General features: G+C 37.3%; 2 protein-coding genes and 1 pseudogene across 2 annotated transcripts; 2 read left to right on the plus strand and 1 right to left on the minus strand.

Moving 5' to 3' along the window:
* Positions 1-340: 340 nt before the first annotated feature.
* LOC116205423 lies at positions 341-2028 on the plus strand (annotated as a pseudogene).
* A 6319-nt stretch (positions 2029-8347) lies between these two features.
* LOC116203360 (probable F-box protein At4g22030) lies at positions 8348-10302 on the plus strand. Its single transcript, XM_031535049.1, has one exon. It carries the CDS (start codon positions 8761-8763, stop codon positions 10108-10110), a length of 1350 nt encoding a protein of 449 aa, XP_031390909.1. The 5' UTR covers positions 8348-8760; the 3' UTR covers positions 10111-10302.
* Positions 10303-20805: 10503 nt separating this feature from the next.
* On the minus strand, positions 20806-22431 carry LOC116202855 (probable F-box protein At4g22030). The gene has a single exon (XM_031534484.1). It carries the CDS (start codon positions 22352-22354, stop codon positions 20981-20983), a length of 1374 nt encoding a protein of 457 aa, XP_031390344.1. The 5' UTR covers positions 22355-22431; the 3' UTR covers positions 20806-20980.

Consider the following 22431-nt stretch of genomic DNA (forward strand, 5'->3'; position numbering starts at 1 on the left):
TAAATTGAAGAGCAACAAAAAGAAAAGGTAAAACTCTACAGTTGAAAATTTTGCTATTGGGTTCAGAGTATAGCTCCCAATAAGTCGATCTTTTCATCTTCTGGGTAGCAGAAAGCCCATTGGGCCAATTGACCTCGATCATCATTCCAACCAGGCCATTACGAGCTGCCCACCGCACAAGACTGAGACCGGGACAAACTGTTGACGGTTGAACAAGCCATAAAACGTCAACCTTTTGAACAGCAGGGCAGGGCTGGGTCAATCGGGAAATGTCAGTCAAGATTTTTCAACGCTTCAGACCTCTTCAATTCTTACGGTTTCTTTTGGTTGCATGGGAGCGGCTCCTCTTCTTCATACATATATATATATATATACATGTCTTTGGAGATGCTCAAACATATCTTCATTCAAGTTCACAACAACAATCCTTAAAACAGAAACACAGCAACCTCAACTTTCCATTCATGGCTTCCTTAACATCTTCGACTCTCTTGTCCTCGTTTTCTGCTCCCTCTTCTTCTCCCTGTACTTGCACCTCATCCCGTTCTACATCGAAGGGGATGATCAATGCTGCAATACATCCCCCGGCCTTCCCCAAGGTTCAGTCAAGCTCGAGCAAGAAGCTGCATTTCCAAGAACTTATAAACACTAGAAATGGCTACATGGCCCCTGCGCAACAGTTGCTTGACCTGACCAACGACATGGCCGTAGTAATCAGCGAGCCATGTCGGTCATCAGATGCAGCGGCTGTTTCAGTGAGTGAGCAGATGTACTCGCTTCTCGAGGTAGTTGTAGATAGAGTAGAGATGCACGGGAATATCGGCAAGCAGCGGGAAAACTGGAACAACCTCTTGCTCAATTCCATCAACATGATGACTCTTACGGCCGCCACAGTGGCCGGCCTGGGAGTGGCTGTTGGAGGTGGAGCTCCTCTGGGGCTGAAGCTGTCTTCAACTGTCTTGTCACCGCAGCCACTGGAATGTTGCTCGTGATGAACAAGATCCAACCCTCGCAACTGGCTGAAGAGCAGAGGAATGCAGTGAGGCTATTTAAACAGCTCGAAAGCGAGATGCGGTCAAGGCTCGCCCTCCAGGCCGTGACACAAAAGGACGTGGAGGAGGTGATGGAGAGGGTGCTTGCGCTAGATCGAGCATACCCTCTCCCTTTGCTCGGGGCCATGCTCGAGAAATTCCAGAAAAAGTTCGAGCCTGCCTCCTGGTGGCCAAAAAGCCAATCCCAATAAAGTCTCAGCCCCCCGGAGTAATAGACAGGTGAATCATTTTCCATCAAGACGAGAAAACAACGGATGGAGCGAGGAGTTGGAGGTGGAGATGAGGGCCATTGTTGATGTGCTGAAGAGAAAAGATGAGAAGGACTACCTGAGGCTTGGCAACATTGCCTGGAAGGCCAACAAGGTATTGGCTGTTTCAGGCCCAGTACTCACGGGCCTAGCCGCCGTGTCTTCCATCTTTGCTGCAGGATCCTCCCCCTCAGCAGCAGCTGCAGCAATGGTGGCAGTCACAGCCGGATCGTTAGCAGCTGCAGTGAACTCGTTCGAGCACAGTGGGCAAGTGGGGATGGTGGTGGAGATGTATAGGAACTGCGCAGGATTCTTCAGGCTGTTGGAGGAGTCGATCGAGTCGATGCTGGAGGAGAGGGATGTGGAGAGTCGAGAAAACGGGGAGTTGTTTGAGAAGAAAGTGGCAATGAAGCTCGGAAGGAGTCTCTCGCAGCTCAGAGATTTGGCTAGGAAATCCATTTATTCGGACATCAAAGGGACTGAGATTGATGAATTCGGAAGCAGGCTCTTCTGAATTACCACTCTCTTCTGCCACGAGAATTCGAACTTGTGCATAGTTAGAGCCTTTAGTTACTCTAATCAATCATTCTTTGATTCTTTCGACACAATTTTGTATACATCAAATAACTTAAGTGGAAATTGATCATGTATTTCTTATTTGCAATACAATTACGGGATGGTGCAAAAGGAGCCAGCTTTCTTAATATATATTTTCACCCTTTCTGGAATGTATGAAATGAAATGAAAACTGTGTGCTAGACGATCTAACACAATTGCTCCATATTATAAAGTGTGTCATGCAAACAGAATATGAACTTTGAAATCTAATCTAACAAAATTAAAGGTGATTGCAGTTGTCTAAAAAATGGATACATATATGGATGGATACAACCACCTTTGTTTTATTCTAGTAAGCAACTGATCAATTCGCTGGTAAAAACAGAAGTCAAACCTCAATTCCAGTTATAATAATCAAAAGGTCGGTTTCAGTAGGTGTAGGATAATATGAAAGACCATTTTCAGGAAATAATAAGCTAGATGCAATGAAATAGTTACGTTATATTATACTAGTTTATTGAACCCATACGTTACACGGAATTTGTAGAAAATATTATCATGAAAAGTTAAACATGAATTCGATAATTGAAATCAATTTGTAGTTTATATGATTATATAAGAAAAACTATTCTATGTAAATTTTAATACGAAAACTTTCATAGTCATGCTGGATCATAGTAATTCAAGTGCTCATAAGCAAAAAATTCATGTAAAATATTATGTATACATAATCTTGATTCTCAGTGTAATTATAAACAAAATTTAATAGCCTAAAAGTTAAAAATTCCTAACTAGTTAATGAGAGAATAAAAATCATAACGTCTATAAAATTTACAATTACGTATTTATTGGTATTTTATTCTCGCTCACATTTTACATATTAAGTTTTCTATATGTAAAATGGGCCAATAATTTCAATGAGAGATGCACTTATTGAACCTTTATAAGACTAACAATAATTTTTAAAGTTAATTAAATAAGTTTTAATATAATTGTGAATATTTATTTACTAATGAAATAACGGTAGATGATTAGAGTCCTTCTTTAATATTTCATTGAATGTATTATTCTTTAATAATAATAATAATAATAATAATAATATTATTATTATTATTATTATTTAATTTCTTTATAATTATATTTACTTTTTATGTATATAAGGATGTTTATGTTCTTAAGGATATACCATAAGAAATCTTCCGAATCCTATAATTACTATATGAATTATATTATAAGAGGAAAAAATCTTTAACTCTAAAAGTGATACTTTTTTTTTCATATGCACTTATTTTCTAATTATAATTAGAGCGAATGTGTAGAATTATATAAAATGAAAATTGAATTATATTTAGATAATATAAACAAATTTCAATAAACTAATAAACATAGAATTTTTATATATCTAAACAAATATACAATCACTTATTTACCAATAATTACCAAAATAGATTTTCATATATATATATATATATATTTCCAAAACATATTATATATTTCCTGAATGTATATATGTATATATTTATTTTATTATTTTATTACTTATTTATTTGATAAATATATTATTATGTGAATTAATTATATATATATATATATCTATTTATGTTTATGCCACTATTTAATGCACTTGCTTTCAAGTTTTTATATATATATATATATAGATTATTAATAAGAAATAACTGTCTTTTGATAAGATTATAAGGTGTTTTCAGTCTATCGATCAAGATTAGTTATCGTTTGTTCAGATCAGAAAGTGCTTCCTATGGTTTTGAGCACCAGATGAAGATTGCACATTGATAATGTAGTTTGCCAACTGTAATGTATGTGTTTAGTGTCATTTGTTTTAGTTGAACTTTGTATTTAGTTGGTCTTTGATTTCTTCACAGAGACTGAGAAGAAGGAAATTTTATGAAATTTGCTCTAAAATCCTCACAGAATCGATCAATTCACTCCTCTCTCTCTCCGCTTCCTCTCCCATCCCTCCCCTATTCTTTTAGCCGACCAAAGTTACTGTATTTGGTATCCCTTTCTTTTTTATTTGCTGAAGCACTTAAGTAACTGCATTTTACCTTTGAATATGTTATATAACATATTTTAAACATATCAGCCGATGATACGTGGCAAACTGAGGATCGTTTAGCCTAACTGGGTGTCGACTCTCCATTTATGCTTGGTTTAATGTTGTATCTTGACTTCAGCCTTCAGTCCGCTGAAAAAAATTGGACGGCTTTGGGATGAAGAAACTCTTTGGTCAGTACTCTGCCTTTCTTTCTGATAATTTAATCAGAGAGAAGGCTAGAGCTTTTGCAATTTGCACCTTACTGGTCGGATTTCCTCCGGGAAGCATACCCACATGTAGGAAGAGCCTCCGAGCAGGGGAAGTTCATTCTTTTATATCATATCATCGGGCCAGAATTGCTTGGAACACATTGTGACTGCAAGCTCTTCATCATTCTCCAATGGCTTTTCCAAGGACCGGAACGAATCACCAATTTGTGCAGTCTCCACCTACTTATCATGATATCACAAAAGTTTATATTTAGTATAAAGATACTACCATCTATCAAGAGGGGATATAACACAGTGGAACACATTTCGTTTGGTGACCAAGAGTTCCCAAATTTGATACCTGGTGGGACTACCCATGCCCTTTTATTAAATATTTAATATTTCTTTTTCAATGTATTAGGCACATGGGCCTCCATTGTAACCAAAAAATGAAAAGATAGTACCATCCATTACATTTAAATAAATATTGCCTTAATTCTATAATAAATTATAAACTAGTCCTATAACCTGCGCGTTGTACGGGCCACGTTTCAGTTAATATTTTGTTAATAATTGATAATAAAATTTGGCAGAGCCAAGTTCGACAATAATTAGTAAGGCAACAATTGAATAAATAACTCCAACAATCCTTGATAAGGTAAATCCGGAATTAATTCTCTCTTTTTTTTTTGGCATTCTATCACTTTTTGCTTTATGAAAATAACATTTTATTATTTGCGGTTTACATTCCTTATAATTCAAGTTTACCGTATATAACAATCTCAAATTTCAACTCTTTTGATTTATTAAATAACTAACATCTTTATACCATTGTAAAGTGAAAATTTTATAGTTCATTAGCTCGATAGCATTCTAGAGTCCACATGATTAACTCAATCCACCAATATTAGACAATTTTGTTGTGCTGTCCAAAAAAAAAAAGGAAAGAAAAGTGAGTAAATTCATGCAATTAGTCCATGGCGAAAAACAATCTCCCAATTGCAGCGCTAATTCGAACTACACTGCCATAGTGCCATACATGGAAGCTGAAAGAACAAAAGAGTGGGAACAACAACGATCCAGAAGGGGCTCAATCAACGTTGTCGGCATTTTCGCACTTTAACACAAGGGAGGCCTTCTTTCGGAGGAGCATGTTGTGGATGTTCGGCAGAACGCCATCTTTCGCGATCGTCACCTCGTTGTTCCTCGCGTCCAACCAAATGTGCCTCGCACAATCCACGTCTTCATGTTACCCTCGCCATGTTCCCCGCCAACTTCGGGAACTTGAGGCTGCTGCCGCCACCTCCACCTCAATCTGAGAACATCAATCAAATCGTCAATTTAGAATTGAAATACATGCAAAAAGATTGAACTTGAATTATCAAAGTGAAGAATGCCAATGCTTAACTCAGAGGCGAAAAACTCGAGGAATGACGATCCTTAGAGCATGACGATTGACATTTTAGAAATTATGTAACAAATTCATTGACCTTCAAAATTTTAAATTTCTTACTAATAGAGATGAGACATCCAATCATTTTCTAAAAACCTCTCATCAACTCAACAAGTAATCCTATGTACTACTGGTACCGACTGTAGCATCATCTGTTTGATATTTTGATTATAAATAAATTAAAAATTATTCTCGATACTTCTATCCACTTCATGCAACGTCTTTACAATACAATTCTTAAACTTGATTTACAACTAGAAAGATAAAAAGAAAAAAACGAAAACAACCGCATTGGTCGAAGGACTAGTAATACTAATTTTAGAAATTTTAACTGAGAATTGCAACTCGCAACTCTAGAAGTTACTACATATATAAAAAGAGAAAAGATGGAGGAAAATCTTACACATGTAACAATTTCTCAATATATATGTGCACAGTGTGAAAGCTATTCTTGATTAAGATCTTATAACCGAGTGAAATTTCATCCTAGTAGTGCTCTAACGTGGCAACAAATTCATATATAAATAGATAACATTTAAAATTCAGGCAAGTAATTATAACAAATCTCTCAATAGAAGCATATACGGCCATAAAGGAAAAAAAAATGAGATCTTGCTGCTCACCTTATATAATCCACATAAATATCTTTTAGATTTCCTAAACCAGTTATATTTCTTTGGAAGATCTTTTTTTTTTTGTAGACTATTTACACTGCTAGAACCTTGTTCAGAGATGTTTTTGCTGGTATTGACCCAGATTTGGATGCTCAAGTGGAATTTAACTGGGCCGGGAGCCATTTGTCAACTATTTTTTTTTTCGGTAATCTTTGTCAACTAATATTTAATATATATGTATTTATTGATTTTACTAATAACAAAAATAGTAATCATAATTTACCAATAAAATGGTTAATTTTCCGAAAAAATAGTAATCGTAATTGTCAACAATAATTTTTCTTCTTCTTCTTCTTTTTTGTGTGCAATAATTTTTTTTTTTTATAGATAAGGCTATCTTTTGTGGTCGAATGAGAAGTTATTCAACAATAAGCTGAGGGTTTAACGATTCAAGCAATCACATTAGTTTCCCTCTTCGTTTTGCAATATATAGATTTGATTTGGGGGCGCCTTTGCCATTTGTGTTGAAGCATTTTCTTGCGTTATTCTATCCCAATTTCTACTGCACTGTAGTTTTGTACAGTGTTTCGTACTTCGTTCAAAACTGTATCTTAGAGAGGGAAGCGCAGATCCGGTGCCCAATTTTTAACCCCTTTTTGTCACTTCCGTTCCAAATCTTTATTTTTTGTCATTCCCTGTCTTCAATCTTTCACATTTTTGCCACTTAAGGTCAAACGTCATTTTCTCTTTGTAGAAACGCATTCTTCTTCAAAAAATTAATCTTTTAATAGCAATTATGATTTTGAAATTAAAAAATTAAACAAAACAAAGACAGGGTGAGTGAGAGGGAAGGTAGCGAGGGTTGGGCACGGTGGCGACCACTCACCCTCGGTCGGGGTCGTTGCCAACTAGAGAGGTCGCTGGTGACCTCAAGTGGGATGCTGGTAGCTGCCAACGAGGAGTCAACTGATTCACAGTAAAAGTTATGTTGTTAACTCATGATCTCGCAATTAATTAATTTATTTAATATATTTATTTTTATTATAAGAATAAGTTACATATATTCAGTATGACCATATAAAATTTTGTTTTACATATTTTAATTTAGTATTAGTCAAAATCCTTATTTTGAGATGTGATTCGTAAAATTCGACCATCTTATATATCCAAATTTCCTTTTATATTTTTTCTATGTTAGATTGTTAATCTAAACTCAGAATAGCAAGTTCTATTAGGTTTTAGAGACCTATATTATATTCAGGTGTTCATCTGAGTTAGGATCTGAGTACCAGCAAAATAATAGTAGCCATGGCGGACAAATTCGACTATAAACTATATTATCTTTCTTTCTTTTTTTTGGAAAAATATTCAATGAGTATTACTCATCTACTTTTGATGAATAAGAATCAATTAAAATGCTTGTAAGTGGGAATTTATTAGTCTATTGTGGGGCCAATTTCTCATTTTTATGCATTTTTATTGGGCGTTATACATAATACTAACCCAATATTTGCATTTTTTTTTCTGTTGAGTTGTCTAACTCGGTCTTGCGGATTGATGGCATGTGAACACGGTTATTACATTATAATCAAGAGTGTCTTGAGTAAGTGCACGTGATAAGAAGGGAAAGATTGCCATCAACTTGATGGAAAAGGCTAAGCTAGTAATTGTGAACATGGCAAGCCGATGTCTTAGCAAATATTAGTTTAATCAATAAGTAAACGGCACACATCGTATCAGCACTTAGGGGGGTGGTGTGAATAAAACGCCAGGCCAATAAAATAATAACTCAATATATATATATATATATAATATAAGTATTTTTTTCTTTTTTGTGTAAGCAAAATATGCATGTTTCTTTGTTTCTTCTCTTTTTTTTGTTAGAGAAAATACACGATCGTTTCTTGTCATGAGTTACTTTCATTTACCATTTTAACTATAAAAATTATTGGATTCCCTTTGAACGAGCCACTATATTTTCGCCGTTGTTTTACCAATTTGGTTAGTTTAAGTCTCGCCATAGTCGCCCAACGATGGAATCACAACACAAAACAAATATATAAGACAAGATTAGCCGAGGACGAGATTTCGGAACGATATATTTTCGTAAATTGAAGAACAACAAAAGAGAAAACATAAACTTATACGGTTGAAAATTTTGCTATTGGGTTCAGAGTATAGCTCTCAATAAGTCAATTTGTTCATCTTTTGTGTAGCAGAAAGCCCATTTGGCCAATTGACTCGATCATCATTCAAATCAGGCCCATTACGAACTGCCCTCTGCACGAGACTGAGACCGGGACAAACTGTTGACGGTTGAACAAGCCATAAAACGTCAACCTTTTGAACAGCAGGGCAGGGCTGGGTCAATCGGGAAATGCCAGTCAAGATTTTTCAACGCTTCAGACCTCTTCAATTCTTACGGTTTCTTTTGGTTGCATGGCAGCGGCTCCTCTTCTTCATACATATATATATATATACATGTCTTTGGAGATGCTCAAACATATCTTCATTCAAGTTCACAACAACGATTCTTAAAACAGAAACACAGCAAGCTCAACTTTCCATTCATGGCTTCCTTAACATCTTCGACTCTCTTGTCCTCGTTTTCTGCTCCCTCTTCTTCTCCCTGTGCTTGCACCTCATCCCGTTCTACATCGAAGGGGATGATCAATGCTGCAATACATCCCCCGGCCTTCCCCAAGGTTCAGTCAAGCTCGAGCAAGAAGCTGCATTTCCAAGAACTTATAAACACGAGAAATGGCTACATGGCCCCTGTGCAACAGTTGCTTGACCTGACCGACGACATGTCCGTAGTGATCAGCGAGCCATGTCGGTCATCAGATGCAGCTGCTGGTTCAGTGAGTGAGCAGATGTACTCGCTCCTCGAGGTGGTTGCAGATAGAGTAGAGATGCATGGGAATATCGGCAAGCAGCGGGAAAACTGGAACAACCTCTTGCTCAATTCCATCAATATGATGACTCTCACGGCCACCACAGTGGCTGGCCTGGGAGTGGCTGTTGGAGGCGGAGCTCCTCTGGGGCTGAAGCTGTCTTCAACTCTCTTGTTCACTGCAGCCACCGGAATGTTGCTCGTGATGAATAAAATCCAACCCTCGCAACTGGCTGAAGAGCAGAGGAATGCAGTGAGGCTATTTAAACAGCTTGAAAGCGAGATGCGGTCAAGGCTTGCCCTCCGGGCTCCGACACAAGAGGACGTGGAGGAGGTGATGGAGAGGATTCTTGCACTAGATCGAGCATCCCCTCTCCCTTTGCTCGGGGCCATGCTCGAGAAGTTCCCGAAAAAGTTCGAGCCTGCTTCCTGGTGGCCAAAAGCCAATCCCGATAAAGTCTCAGCCCGCCGGAGTAATAGACAGGTGAATCATTTTCCATCAAGACGAGGAAACAACGGATGGAGCGAGGAGTTGGAGGTGGAGATGAGGGCCATTGTTGATGTGCTGAAGAGAAAAGATGAGAAGGACTACCTGAGGCTTGGCAACATTGCCTTGAAGGCCAACAAGGTATTGGCTGTTGCGGGCCCCGTGCTCACGGGCCTAGCCGCCGTGTCTTCCATCTTCACTGCAGGGTCCTCCGCTGCAGCAGCAGCTGCAGCGATGGTGGCAGTCACAGCCGGATCATTAGCAGCTGCAGTGAACTCGTTAGAGCACAGTGGGCAAGTGGGGATGGTGGTGGAGATTTATAGGAACTGCGCGGGATTCTTCAGACTGTTGGAGGAGTCGATCGAGTCAACGCTGGAGGAGAGGGATGTGGAGAGTCGAGAAAACGGGGAGTTGTTTGAGAAGAAAGTGGCAATGAAGCTCGGAAGGAGCCTCTCGCAGCTCAGAGATTTGGCTAGGAAATCCATTTATTCCGGCATCAAAGGGACCGAGATCGATGAATTCGGAAGCAAGCTCTTCTGAATTACTAATCTCTTGTGCCCCAAGAATTCAAACTCGTGTATAGTTAGAGCCTTAGTTATGCTAATCATTCATTCTTTGATTATTTCAACACAATCTTTGTATACACCACATAACTAAAGTGGAAACTGATCGTGTGAATTTTATTTGCAATCCATTTGCGGGATGGTACAAAAGCGGCCTTTCTTAATGTATATTTGCAGCCTTTCTGGATATTTCTGGTTACTTATCGAACGAAATGACTATGGTGAGCTACACAATCTAAAACATTTGCTCCATATTATATTGCGTGACATGCAATAATAGAATATGAACTATGAGATCTAATCTAACATAATTAAAAGGATTGCAATTGTCAAAAGATGAATACGTCTATATGGATACAACCACCTTTGTTTTATTTTAAAAGTAAACTGAAGTCGCTTCCGATAGTAGAAGTCAAATCTCAATTCGAGTTATAATAATCTAAACGTCCGCGTCTCATTAGGTGTAGGGTAATATCAAAGACAATCGAATGCTTTCAGTCTATTGGTAAGTACTAATCATCGTTTAAACGATGACTTGCCCATATATTAGAAAGTGCTTCCTGTGAATTTCGAACATCAAGTGAAGATTACATGATTTACTAACTGTATCATTGTCATAATTATCATCATATTTTTTAGTTGAGTTTTGTATATTTTCTAAAATATAGAAAATACTTTAATTTTAAAAATAAAATAATGAATCAATTAGGCTTAGCCTACGTAATTTATGTCTTAAGATTATATATGAAACTGGTAGATCTAAAACTGATATGCAGGGATAGAGAAATACAGCGGCACGAGAAGCCTTATTGATAATAATCGAGTTTATAGATTTGGTTGCAGGATAATGCCCCTCTACTAAGGATCCAGTTCTCCTAATCAATATAATCTAGTATTGATAAATAATTGCCAACACAAATCAAGGGTTTTGAACATTTTGTCTCGTAGAAGTGGACAAGTTGATATACTATGAGAAAATGCAAAGGGTAAAATGGACTCCAGCGCCAAAAAGGAGAGGAAAAAAAAGAAAAGAAAAAGGCAACCGTGTTTTCCTCACCTCTCTTCTTGTCAAGCGCGTTTACCCTATACTATATTATTTTGCTTCCCGACTCTTCAGAAATTATTCTGAGTTTTACTAATTTTTAACAATGTAACTTTTCGTATCTCTTAAGGTTTCTCTCTATCAATCCCCCATTAGACCCATGGGTCTTATTTGTATTAAAAAAATGTAAACGATTAATTATACACCACTAATCCACTGTCAGATGACTCCAGCGAAAACCATATTAACTATCAAATTTTACATGAAAATTGTTTGAAGACTGTCAAAACTCTCCCTGAGCTGAATCCCAAATTTCCCACAAGCTTCGAATTTTGCAATTTGTTCTTTCTACACCCCTACAATTGATAAAAATCCTTATCTCGACAGCGACTACTATCTAGTGAACAAGTAGGGCTACAGGTTTATCCTCCTCCTCATCTTGTCGTTCATTTCCAGCCAGATGTACGTAGTAGATATAGTGACTCTACATGAGTTTTTCTAATGATTAGTTATATCCACGCTCATACTCTTTTGAGATACGACCCAAGCAATTTCATAGCTTTGGTCGGTCGCGTATTTGGTTATCTGGCTCTAGATCACCCTCGACTAGATACATTTATTGATCGATTGTGTAGGAGGAGAATAAGTATCGCCTTTCTCTCTTGTTGCCTATAGTACTCACATCTATTAGACTGCAAAGTGACATTATTCCATCGAAATAATCTATATCCTTAGTGACATGTTTATCGAAACAATCTATAATCTATTAGACTGCAAAGTGACATGTCCAGTGAACCAAACAAACTTTAACCATTCTACCAAACTCAAGCACTCTTTGAAGTATATTTTCCTCGCTCATTCAAGAACCCAGACAACAGAAATTCACTTTCGGCAATTGAAAGAACAACAGCTAAATTTATCATTGATTAAAAAAAGAAAAAAAAGTACAGAATCCTCCATTATGGTTTGAGGTTGTGGCAAATAGCATTATGTGCTTTTCCCAGGAATATATAACACCCTATGCTTCACTCCGTCAAATATAGGGGTAACACCGTTAATTTTTCCGTAGCAAACTTATTTTTTAAAAATAAAATATTTCTAAATTCCAAAATTACCTTGTAGGGTGTGATTTGCCCTAACTCAAACCACAACACTGCGATTTGTCGCAGATGATCGTTCAGTACGGACTTTGAAACCAATTTAAGCGTACTCATCTTCATCCCGACTATTAGTAGACTCAGTATCTCCACCACTACTGCCTCTGTAATTGTTTGGCTCAAAAATCTTATTTATTTTGCCATTCTTTCACCATCCTCCCTCCTTCTCTGAATCGTTCTTGTTTCACTGAAATTCAATTACTCTGCAGAGATGAGGGATCATTGGTGGTCGATTGAAGAAGCTGTTGGAAGACAGCGAAGCTTCCACAAGCTGCTGGTAATTTCATTGGAGGCTCCGGTGCAGAGGTGCCAAGAGACGGAGGGGTGAGCGAGGAGGGAGATGGCCTCGCCTCTGTTGATGGTGGAGAAGGTGACAACGATGACGGGGATGGTGATGGCCATGATGGAGATGGCCGTGTTGGTGGTGGAGATCGAAGTGACGGTGGTGGAGATGAGTCTGGGAGAGAGATGGCAATGAGGATGGCTCGGGGATGGCGGTGGAGAGGGCTCTGCGATGGAGTGGGAGATGGCTCCAATTCTTATTTTGATCTTAGGGATTTCAAAGATCAAGTGAATTTGAGGATCCTTTATAGGTTTTTCGTGAGTGAATTTGGATGGAGCAATTGTCTGCTTTTCTGGGGGTGAAGAGCTAGTCCTCAGCTGATTGAAAGAAGAAAGAAAAAAATAGTTAAAAAATGGCTTAAAATGTATTGAGGCCAAAATGGTATATTGCAAAGGAATTTGACAGTGTTATCCCTATGTCTAACGGAGTAAATTACGAGGGGTTATATGTCCCTAAGAAAAAAAAGCACATGATACATTTTGTCCTCACCTTATACACAAGGGAGGTTTTTGTATTTAAAAAAATAAAGAAAATAAAGAAATAAAGATGCGTGTCCATCAAAGCTTTGAGGCCAATGCCATTCACCCTCCTAAAAGTACAGGCCCCAACAGGGGCTAGGCATCATACCTAAATGATGCATATACATGGCCTATGGTACCCACTTTGTATCTGATTGATGATGAGTGATCCTGTATGCTCTTTGAGTCTGAGCTATATAAGTTTTCTCCAACTCTAATAGCAATCTCGTAGAATTATAGTTGTCCAAATCCATATTAGCTCTCATTAGATAACACCGGACGCAAGCGACTCATTTGCACCCTACATTAATATTTAACAATATTAGCAAGATATTTCTCATTTTTCCAACTAATTCCTAGCGCTCCTATATTGGCTTGCAAAACTATTTCCAGTCAATTTAGCTTACTGGTGGGCCATGCAAAATTAACCCATACATTCATGTTCTGTCTTAAACCCTAAAACTCTATGTTGGCTTGAAAATTTTTTTTCACCAATTTAGACCAAACATTCATCTTTTGTCTACCATTTTAGCTCAATTGTCAACATTTTTAATTACTGGAACAATGACGTACGTGAATGCTTATGTGTGACGAATCAATGATAAAAGTATTATTTTTTAATCGAATTTATCAAAATGACGTCATTTTTGTTCTTCAAACTTTTTTTTTTACATTGAGGCGTGGAGACTAAATTGGCTAGGGGCTCTACGGCAGGCTGCTGCTCCCTTAGGTGAGGTCAAAGATCAGAGGGGTTGGTCGTCGGCCGGGAGCCCCGAGCCAGTCTCCCCATTAAACCGATGTAATGACGCTATTGAGGTCAAATTAGTGGCAAAAATTTTCAGGACCAAAAGCAGTGGCAAAATGAAATTTGGAGGAAGACAATGATAGTATTTTTTTTTCTAACAGTGCTTCTATAGCAGGAACCTAATTGAATTTTTCCATTTCTGGGTGGTTCATAATTTTTATATTCTGTGCCATATACGATGATCATTCACTTTTTCCTTTTACGATTTTTACCCACCATATCATAGAGCCATTATTGATTCACCATACCATAAACCAGCTTAATAAACCAGTTTATTAACCAAACTAACCCAGTTTATCTATTGTAAATGAAAAAATTGTAAATTATTTTAAAACGAAATGGAAGAAGCAGCAAGAGGTTGCGAATAAGAAAAGAGGGTAGGTCCGGGCCCCGGCTACCACCTCCACAGATGAGATCGTCAACGCCAACAGATGTCGCCATCGACCTCATAAGGGTGATGGTGGCCACGTAGAGCCACCCCCGTCTAGATCTCATCCACTCTCTCCTTGCTTTGCAATGCCCAGAGAGAGGCTATCAGCGACCTTATCCCCGCCGAGATCTCATCCACTCTCTCCTTATTCTATTTTTGAATTTATTGTAAATATTTATTTCGATATGTGAGTTATTTAATAATGAAAATTACTTATACAAAGAAATAAATGAAATATCTTGCTCGCCAAAGAACAATATGAATTTATTCAAAACCCATCAGTTAGAGAGAGAATTACAGTTGGCCTATACTAATATATAACGATATATATTTTTTTCTGTAATCATGTTAGTTTGAGTAAATAATAGTTCTATGTGTAAACAATGTTTTAAGTGAAAAAGTTTACCTAGTAATGATCATGACAGTGTGAATTGTGTTGACGTATAATACGAACTAGGAGTTGTTGTGAAATGAAGTTCGACAATCACACAATCACATGTAGATAATGATTATGAACAATTATTTTTATGTGAATAATTTAACATGTATATATTGACATAATTGTCCAAGAAAGCACTGTTATCATTTTATATTGCGCTTACAAAATAAAATAGAATAAGAAATAATAAAATGGCTAGGATTAGTTTCCCCATAAGAATTTCGTTCAAGCAAATAATGCAATTAATAACAGCCAACTATTATGGGCAACATATTTTGAATTGGCTCTAGAGCGATCATTTTGTTCTGATTGTGATTGCTGTGTTCTAAAGAAAAGGGTTCAACTATATATTGGTTCAACCCAACAATGACATAGCTCTAACAAAAAGGGTAATTTAGAGAGCATGATCATGAAAGACGAAAAAGAGCTCGAATAGCATCGTCCTACCACAGTCCTAATTTAAAAGTTAGTCTTTCTTTACTTTCTACTATATATGTTCATGCCCTAAGATGAGAAATTGTTTGAACCAGGTCCACTTATTTATTTTATGGTCCAAGTAGTAAATGAAATATAACGTGTAACATTATTCGAAGACCCATTTAAAAAGTGGGTCAATTTTATTTTCAACATTATAAATTAGTTCCACCAAATAATATCTATAGTACAAGCAGTAATGCACATGTAATTTTTTATGTTCAACAGAATATTTTGCCTCGATCAAATATTATATCTAACTAAAACTGAGTTATAAAGGTGAATGGAATGTGTTCCATATAATACTTGACAATATCAAAGTTTAGAATTGGATCGTGCTAATAATCATCAAAAAAAAAAAAATTGGAGATTTCATATATAATAGGATATTGTGTCTCTTTTCATTCAGCCCTCAACCCAGCTTCTTAGCAATTACATTGATCCTACTATGTTTACGACTTATGGTGCTATAGTGCTTCACACTCTATGGAACTTGAGAAATGAATGCTTATTTGCGGGAGTCCAAGCTGATATTGCTCGCATGCTTCAACGTATACAAAAAGCTTTATCTGTGCGGAGGGGCATTCTCATGGCACAAAGGAATGTTGCACCTTGCAGATCAGCCACTGCCTCTGCCCGTCCCAACCTCGACAACACTGGACTAACCGCTAGCGAGACCCAGCCCAGTTGCACTCCACAGTTCCAGAACCCGCCCCTTCACTCTCCTAAGCATCCTGTCCCCAATTCTGCAGTTTGGTGCGAAGTCCACACAGATGCTGCCTGGAGGGGCCGATCTGCCTTCATTGCTGGGCTGGCTCGGATCCAAGCTGAGGACATTTCTTACTCATGGTGTGCACCCATTTCGACTGCACCTCCTCTCCAAGCTGAATCCCATACTGTCCTTTCAGCTGTCTCCACGGCTCTCAATGCGGGCTGGCTTAAGATATGGTTCAAACGTGATGCTCTTTCAGTAGAAGTGGCTAATCCCCGTAATGTCCCGTGGGAAATTAGAAACATTATCGCTGACATTTCGCATATTTTTTCTTTTCTGTCAGTTTGGAGTTGTACTTGGTTCTCCCGTTCCTCTAACCCACATGCCGACAAACTTATATCCAATATGACTTTCGGTCAAATTCTGTATCCATGTATGTGTTTGACGGCCTCCCCTTGTAAACAATGCCTCTTTCAATAAATATATCATATTTATCTAGCAAAACAAAATTTCAAGCCATATATATAAAAAACTATTTTCCACACGCCATATTCGTCGAACAAATTATTACAATTGTTGAAGCTAATAACTTCAAAAAAATATAATATTCGGAAAAACTTATATACAAAATTACGTCTTTATTGGATCGAGTCAATATTATAGTTGAAACATGTCGCTGTTACAATAGCAATTGGTCAGACCAATTAAAGATATTGCAATTACCGTTAGAGTGACATGACTACAATCATAACTTTGGACTTGCTGTGACTCTGCATTTGTTGGACAAATTTTCACGATAATTCATGGTCCGTACTATATGTTAAGTGAGCTCATACTGTTATGATTATTACGAGATAAACCTTTTGCTTTGAACGCTGGTTTCACTAATAACTATCATTTGCTCAAACTAACAAGCTCTACAAAAAATAATATGCCGTTTATAAATTAGTGCAAGCCAATTATAATTCTTGCTCTAACTGATGTATTTTGTAAATTAATAAATTGTTCAATTTTACGAGCAAGACATTTCGTTTGTTTTTTTATATAATTGAGAGCAAGACTAATATCCATTTATTTTAGAGAGCATTAATTACAAGTTTTTTATCCCTTAATTGTAGGGAATCAATAATTAACAATAACCCTTAATTTTTGAAATTTAATTATGCAAAGTTATTATCCCCTTGTCTTAAAAAAAAAGAAAAAAAGAAGAAGAAGATCGATGGTGGCAGCTGCTACCGGGAATCGATGTGAATTGACATTGACGATATTTAAGACACCGTTGAATGGCCACTAGCCTTCGTCATCGGAACTATCGTTTAGCATACCGCCGGTAGCACCGTTGCTATCTTCCCGGGCATTTGTCGGTGACCCCAGTTGGTCACCTCTACCCTCACTGGATACCGCAGATTGATTTAGATTAATATAGCCTTGTATATGACATTAATAAGTCAATTTTAAATTTTAAATTCATAAAATTGAAGAAATAATTGAAAGCATAATTTCAGAGATAAAATAGTTGTAAAAATAATTTAAATAATATAATTTCAGAAATACTTTTAAAATAAAATAATTTTAAAAATAAAACAATAGTAATTACAATTAATAATATAATTTCTGAAATAACAATTGTAAATATAAAAAAATTGATAAAATAAATGTAAATTATAATTTTAGAAATAAAATAATTTTAAAAATATCTAAAAAATAATTTCTATTTCATAAATAAGTTTTTTTATAGTTATAAAAATAAAATAATTATAATAATAATTATTAATTTGCAACTAATAAAATAATTATAATAATAATTATTAATTTGCAACTAATAAAATAATTATCAAATAAACAAAATAAATATTATAAAATAATTTAAAAAGATTTTAAAATAATATTTGTACGTAAATATTTGTTCCAAAATAAATGTTTCTAAATAAATATTTATTATATAATATCAACATTGTTGTAAATAAATTAAAAAAGAAGCAACAAACGCTACTGACAATGAGGTTAAGGGATCTGTTTTCGGCCGCCACCACCACCACCACCCCCACCCCCACCCCCACCCCACCCCTAGACAAGGTTGTCGACGCCATGAGAGGCTGCCGACAGACTCATCTAAGCGTGGTGGCCACGCGAAAAAAGAGGTTGAGGGAGATTTGAGCGGTGTTGGCTTTGACACCAGTAACCTAGACAAGGTCGCAGGTGACGGTGACGCCAATGACCTCGTTTGAGGAGGTGGTTGTCGGTAGGGGGAGCACTGATGGCCTCCCCTGCCCCGCCCTGCCCCACCCCAGAAAATCTTAAAAGGAAAAAAAACAAAAAGTCTTCACCTTTCGAAACATGCTTCTTCATCTTTTTTCTTATTTGTTGGTCGGCTCAAACTGCAGATCTCAAGAAATGTGGCGACTTCTTCTGAGGACACATCATCAACTCCAAAAGTTTGGTGAACTTTGGATACGACCCGATTAACTTGTTTCATGATTTTTGATATTTGTAGGTTAAAATGTAACTTTTTACTATTAATTAGACCTATATGTGATAAAAAATAAATGTCCCACGACAGATTTTTTTTTTTTAGGCATCCCATACCAAAAGTTTCCTTTCTTAAATAAAATTTACTTGAAAATTTTGTCGTATGAAATGTGAAGTCAAAGATATACGGTTCCTGTTTTACGCTAAAAGTCAAACCAATTGACTGAACAAATGGAACAATAGTCAAATATCATCGTAATTTTGTAAATAATACAAAAAAGTCAACTATATATCGTTCTTTTAAAGCTTGAGATTATGGCAATGATTTTTTCGGTAGGATTATGGTAGTATCTTTAGACAATACTATAACCTTTATGTGATAGTGATACACTATGCGAATAGAAATTATAGACGGATATGACTACACTATCGAACTCTTGAATTTTGTTCTTCCCTGGTCACTTGAGGGCAGAGGAGACTGAGCAGCCGAGTAGAGTAGCAAGAGCAGCAGAGCACGAGAGGAGAGCACCAGGGGGACTCGGCTCGAGTCACTAGCCGACGGTAGCAGCCAGCAACAGCCACTCGAGCTCGAGCAGCAGAGTCAAGCAACATCGATAGGCAAGGCTAGGCCGCTAGGCTAGGATTCTTTGGGACCTTTGGCTCTGCAAAACGAGAAGTAGAAGAGACAGAGAGAGCGAGGCAGAGGCACTGAGGATTTTGACTTTTTAGCAGCTAAACCTAATAGGGTTAATTTAGAAACTTTTTTATTTTTATTTTTATTAGACATATAATATTACATATATATTATAAATAGGAAGGCCAGGTCGCCGACAATCTCCATGCTTGCCCAGTTTTTCAAACAGGGCAGGTAAAATCCTACCCAAATGGGGCAAGCCAGGTCGGGTAACTGTCAGGCCAGGTCATATTGCCATCGATAGGGTACGCACACAAAAAATCTCTCTAAGTTATATGCTTGGGTTAAAGTCGTAATTATTTAGTTACAGAATTTCCATTTACATCGAGTATATACTACAAAAATGTTCTCTTATGAAATAAAACATCTTAAGAGTGTAATTATTATAGCAGACGCCAAAAATAAGATAATTTCAACAAGTAGGTTGAAAATATATGTAGCCTTATTAAAGAAAAAGATTTTACTGGGAAAATTGAAGTATTAGAGAATGTTAATCATATCTCGTCAAAGCATATAATTTTACAAAGCACAAGGTGTGGTGCATGCAATTGATAAAGTGTGTTGTCATTTGACAAAAAGTACTTGCAATGCAGAGATTCGAATCTATTAAAAGTACTTTTTGGTCAGACATATAATCAGAAGTTATTACCGAAGAACAACTTATGGTCTCTTAGAAAGAATATAATGTTAATATTTCACTTATTAGTTTACATAGTTTACATGGTAGGCTATACTTAATTATTTCATTCTTTAAGTTGGTCAAAATTAGGGCATGTCAATTTATTTGTAATTTCCGGGTTTAACAGTCATCATGGCTCCGCATTTCATCTATAAAACGCCAAACTCAATCAGACATTCTGTAATTATATATATATATATATATTAATTTTAAGAGATGCCTACATAAAAATTTTAATAACTAATAAAAGAGTTTGGTTACCAGACAATAGTTTGCGATATTATATTACACTCTCTTATGGTTTGTTTGTTTATCAAATTGAACTTAACTTAACTTAATATAACTTTACTTTTCCCTTAATTTAACAACATAATTAATCATTTCTCTCTCATACTTTTTCTTATATATTATTACAATAAATTTTTAGAACTAAATTCTCTCAATTATTCAATATTTTTTTCTTAATTCAACAAGATAATCATTAAATTTTCTCAACTATTCAGTATTTTTCATTATTTCAACAATACAATCATTATTTTTTTTCCCAACTATTATTGTTTTATATCCTCAAATTAAATTAAATCAAATTTAACTTTATTATCAAACTCAATATTAGGTTTCTTCAGTTGGTAGGGAATTGCCCTATCACAATGTATACAATGTCTTAGTCATATTTCATATACTAAGAAAGTAGTGACAATACTTGCAGTCTTATATATATATATATATATATATATATATGCATATCGATGATAGTAACTTTTACGGAAACAATAAAAGAAAGGATTTGCGATAACTTTGAAAAGTGATTTTTCTTTTTATTCTTAGAAAAAACGAGTGACTTTTTGCATAATAATATTACCAAAAAATTACGTTTTGCAATAAATGAGATTGGTTCCGAGATACAAAATTCAATAAGAACATTATTGTTCATAAAGTGTGTACAAATTCACTGAGGAGTGAGAAAACTATGTTTTTACAGGAGATATACAAAATTGTGGTGAAAGAATCGAAGAATGATTGATTAGAAAGGTCCAACTATATGTTATCTATACAAGTTAAAATTTTGGCTCAAGAACAGACTTTCAGAAGAGTTTGCTTCCAAATTCATCGATCTCGGTCCCTTCGATATCGGAATAAATGGATTTCCTAGCCAAATCTCGAAGCTGCGAGAGGCTCCTTCCAAGCTTGAGAGCAACTTTCATCTCAAACAACTCTCCATTTTCTCTCTTTTTCACATCCCTCTCCTCCAGCGTCGCCTCGATTGACTCCTCCAGCAGCCTGAAGAATCCCGCGCAGTTCCTATACATCTCCACCACCATCCCCACTTGCCCACCGTGCTCGAATGCATTCACCGCTGCCGCTAACGAGCCGGATGCAACTGCTACAATGGCAGCAGCTGCCGCCCCGCCAGAGGATCCTGCAGCAAAGGCGGAAGCCACGGCGGCTAGGCCAGTGAGCGCCGGGCCTGAAACAGCCAACACCTTGTTGGCCGTCAATGAAATGTTGCCAAGCCTCAGGTAATCCTCCTCATCCTTCCTCTTCAAAACATCCATAATGGCCCTCATCTCCACTTCCAACTCCTCGCTCCACCCGTTCTTCCCCTCACTTTGACTACGCACTCTCCTATCCAAGTAGGCACGGGCCCCGATAGATGGAAAATGGTTCATCTTTATATTACTTCGGTGGGCAGAGGCTTTATTAGTTTTGGCTTTTGGCCACCAGGAGGCAGGCTCGAACTTTTTTGGGAACTTCTCGAGCGTGGCCCCGAGCAAGGGGAGCGGGTAAGCGCTATCGAGTGCATGAATCTTCTTCATAGCCTCATCCACATCAGCTTGAGTTGGGGCCCGAACGGCGAGCCTTGACCGGATCTCGCTCTCGAGCTGTTTAAATAGCCTCACGGAGTTCCTCTGCTCTTCGGCCAGTTGTGAGGGTTGGATCTTGTTCACCACAAGCAACATCCCGGTGGCTGCTGTGAACAATAGAGTTGAAGACAGCTTCAGCGCCATCGGAGCTCCACCTCCAGTGGCTGCTCCAAGGCCCGCCATGGCGGTGGCCGTGAGAGTCATCATGTTGATGGAATTGAGCAAGAGGGTATTCCAGTTGTCCCGCTGCTCGCCAATATTCCTATGCATCTCCACTCTATCTGCAACCGCCTCGAGGATCGAGTACATCTGCTTGGTCACTGAATTGGCTGCAGCATCCGACGGTCCGCTGGGCTCATTGGTTACTACAGCTGTCATGTCACCGGTCAGGTCAAGTAACTGCTGCGCCGGACCCACGTAACCACTTCCGGTATTCAGTTCACGGACGAGCCTCCCCGTGATGGGTTCGGCCGACCAAGCCTTCTGGGAGCCGGATAAACGGAATGCAGCTGTTATCCTCCGACTCGAATAAGAAGAAGAAGCAGAAGCACTGCTAGAAGATAACATACACGAATTAACTCGTAACGAAGCCATGATGGGCGAATAATGTCGCGAGGAGCTTGATTCTCTGATGAGTTTGGTGCGTGTCAATGGTCTGAATGGGATTTGAA

Source organism: Punica granatum, chromosome 4, assembly GCF_007655135.1.
Source record: "Punica granatum isolate Tunisia-2019 chromosome 4, ASM765513v2, whole genome shotgun sequence".
NCBI classification, from domain to species: Eukaryota; Viridiplantae; Streptophyta; class Magnoliopsida; order Myrtales; family Lythraceae; genus Punica; species Punica granatum.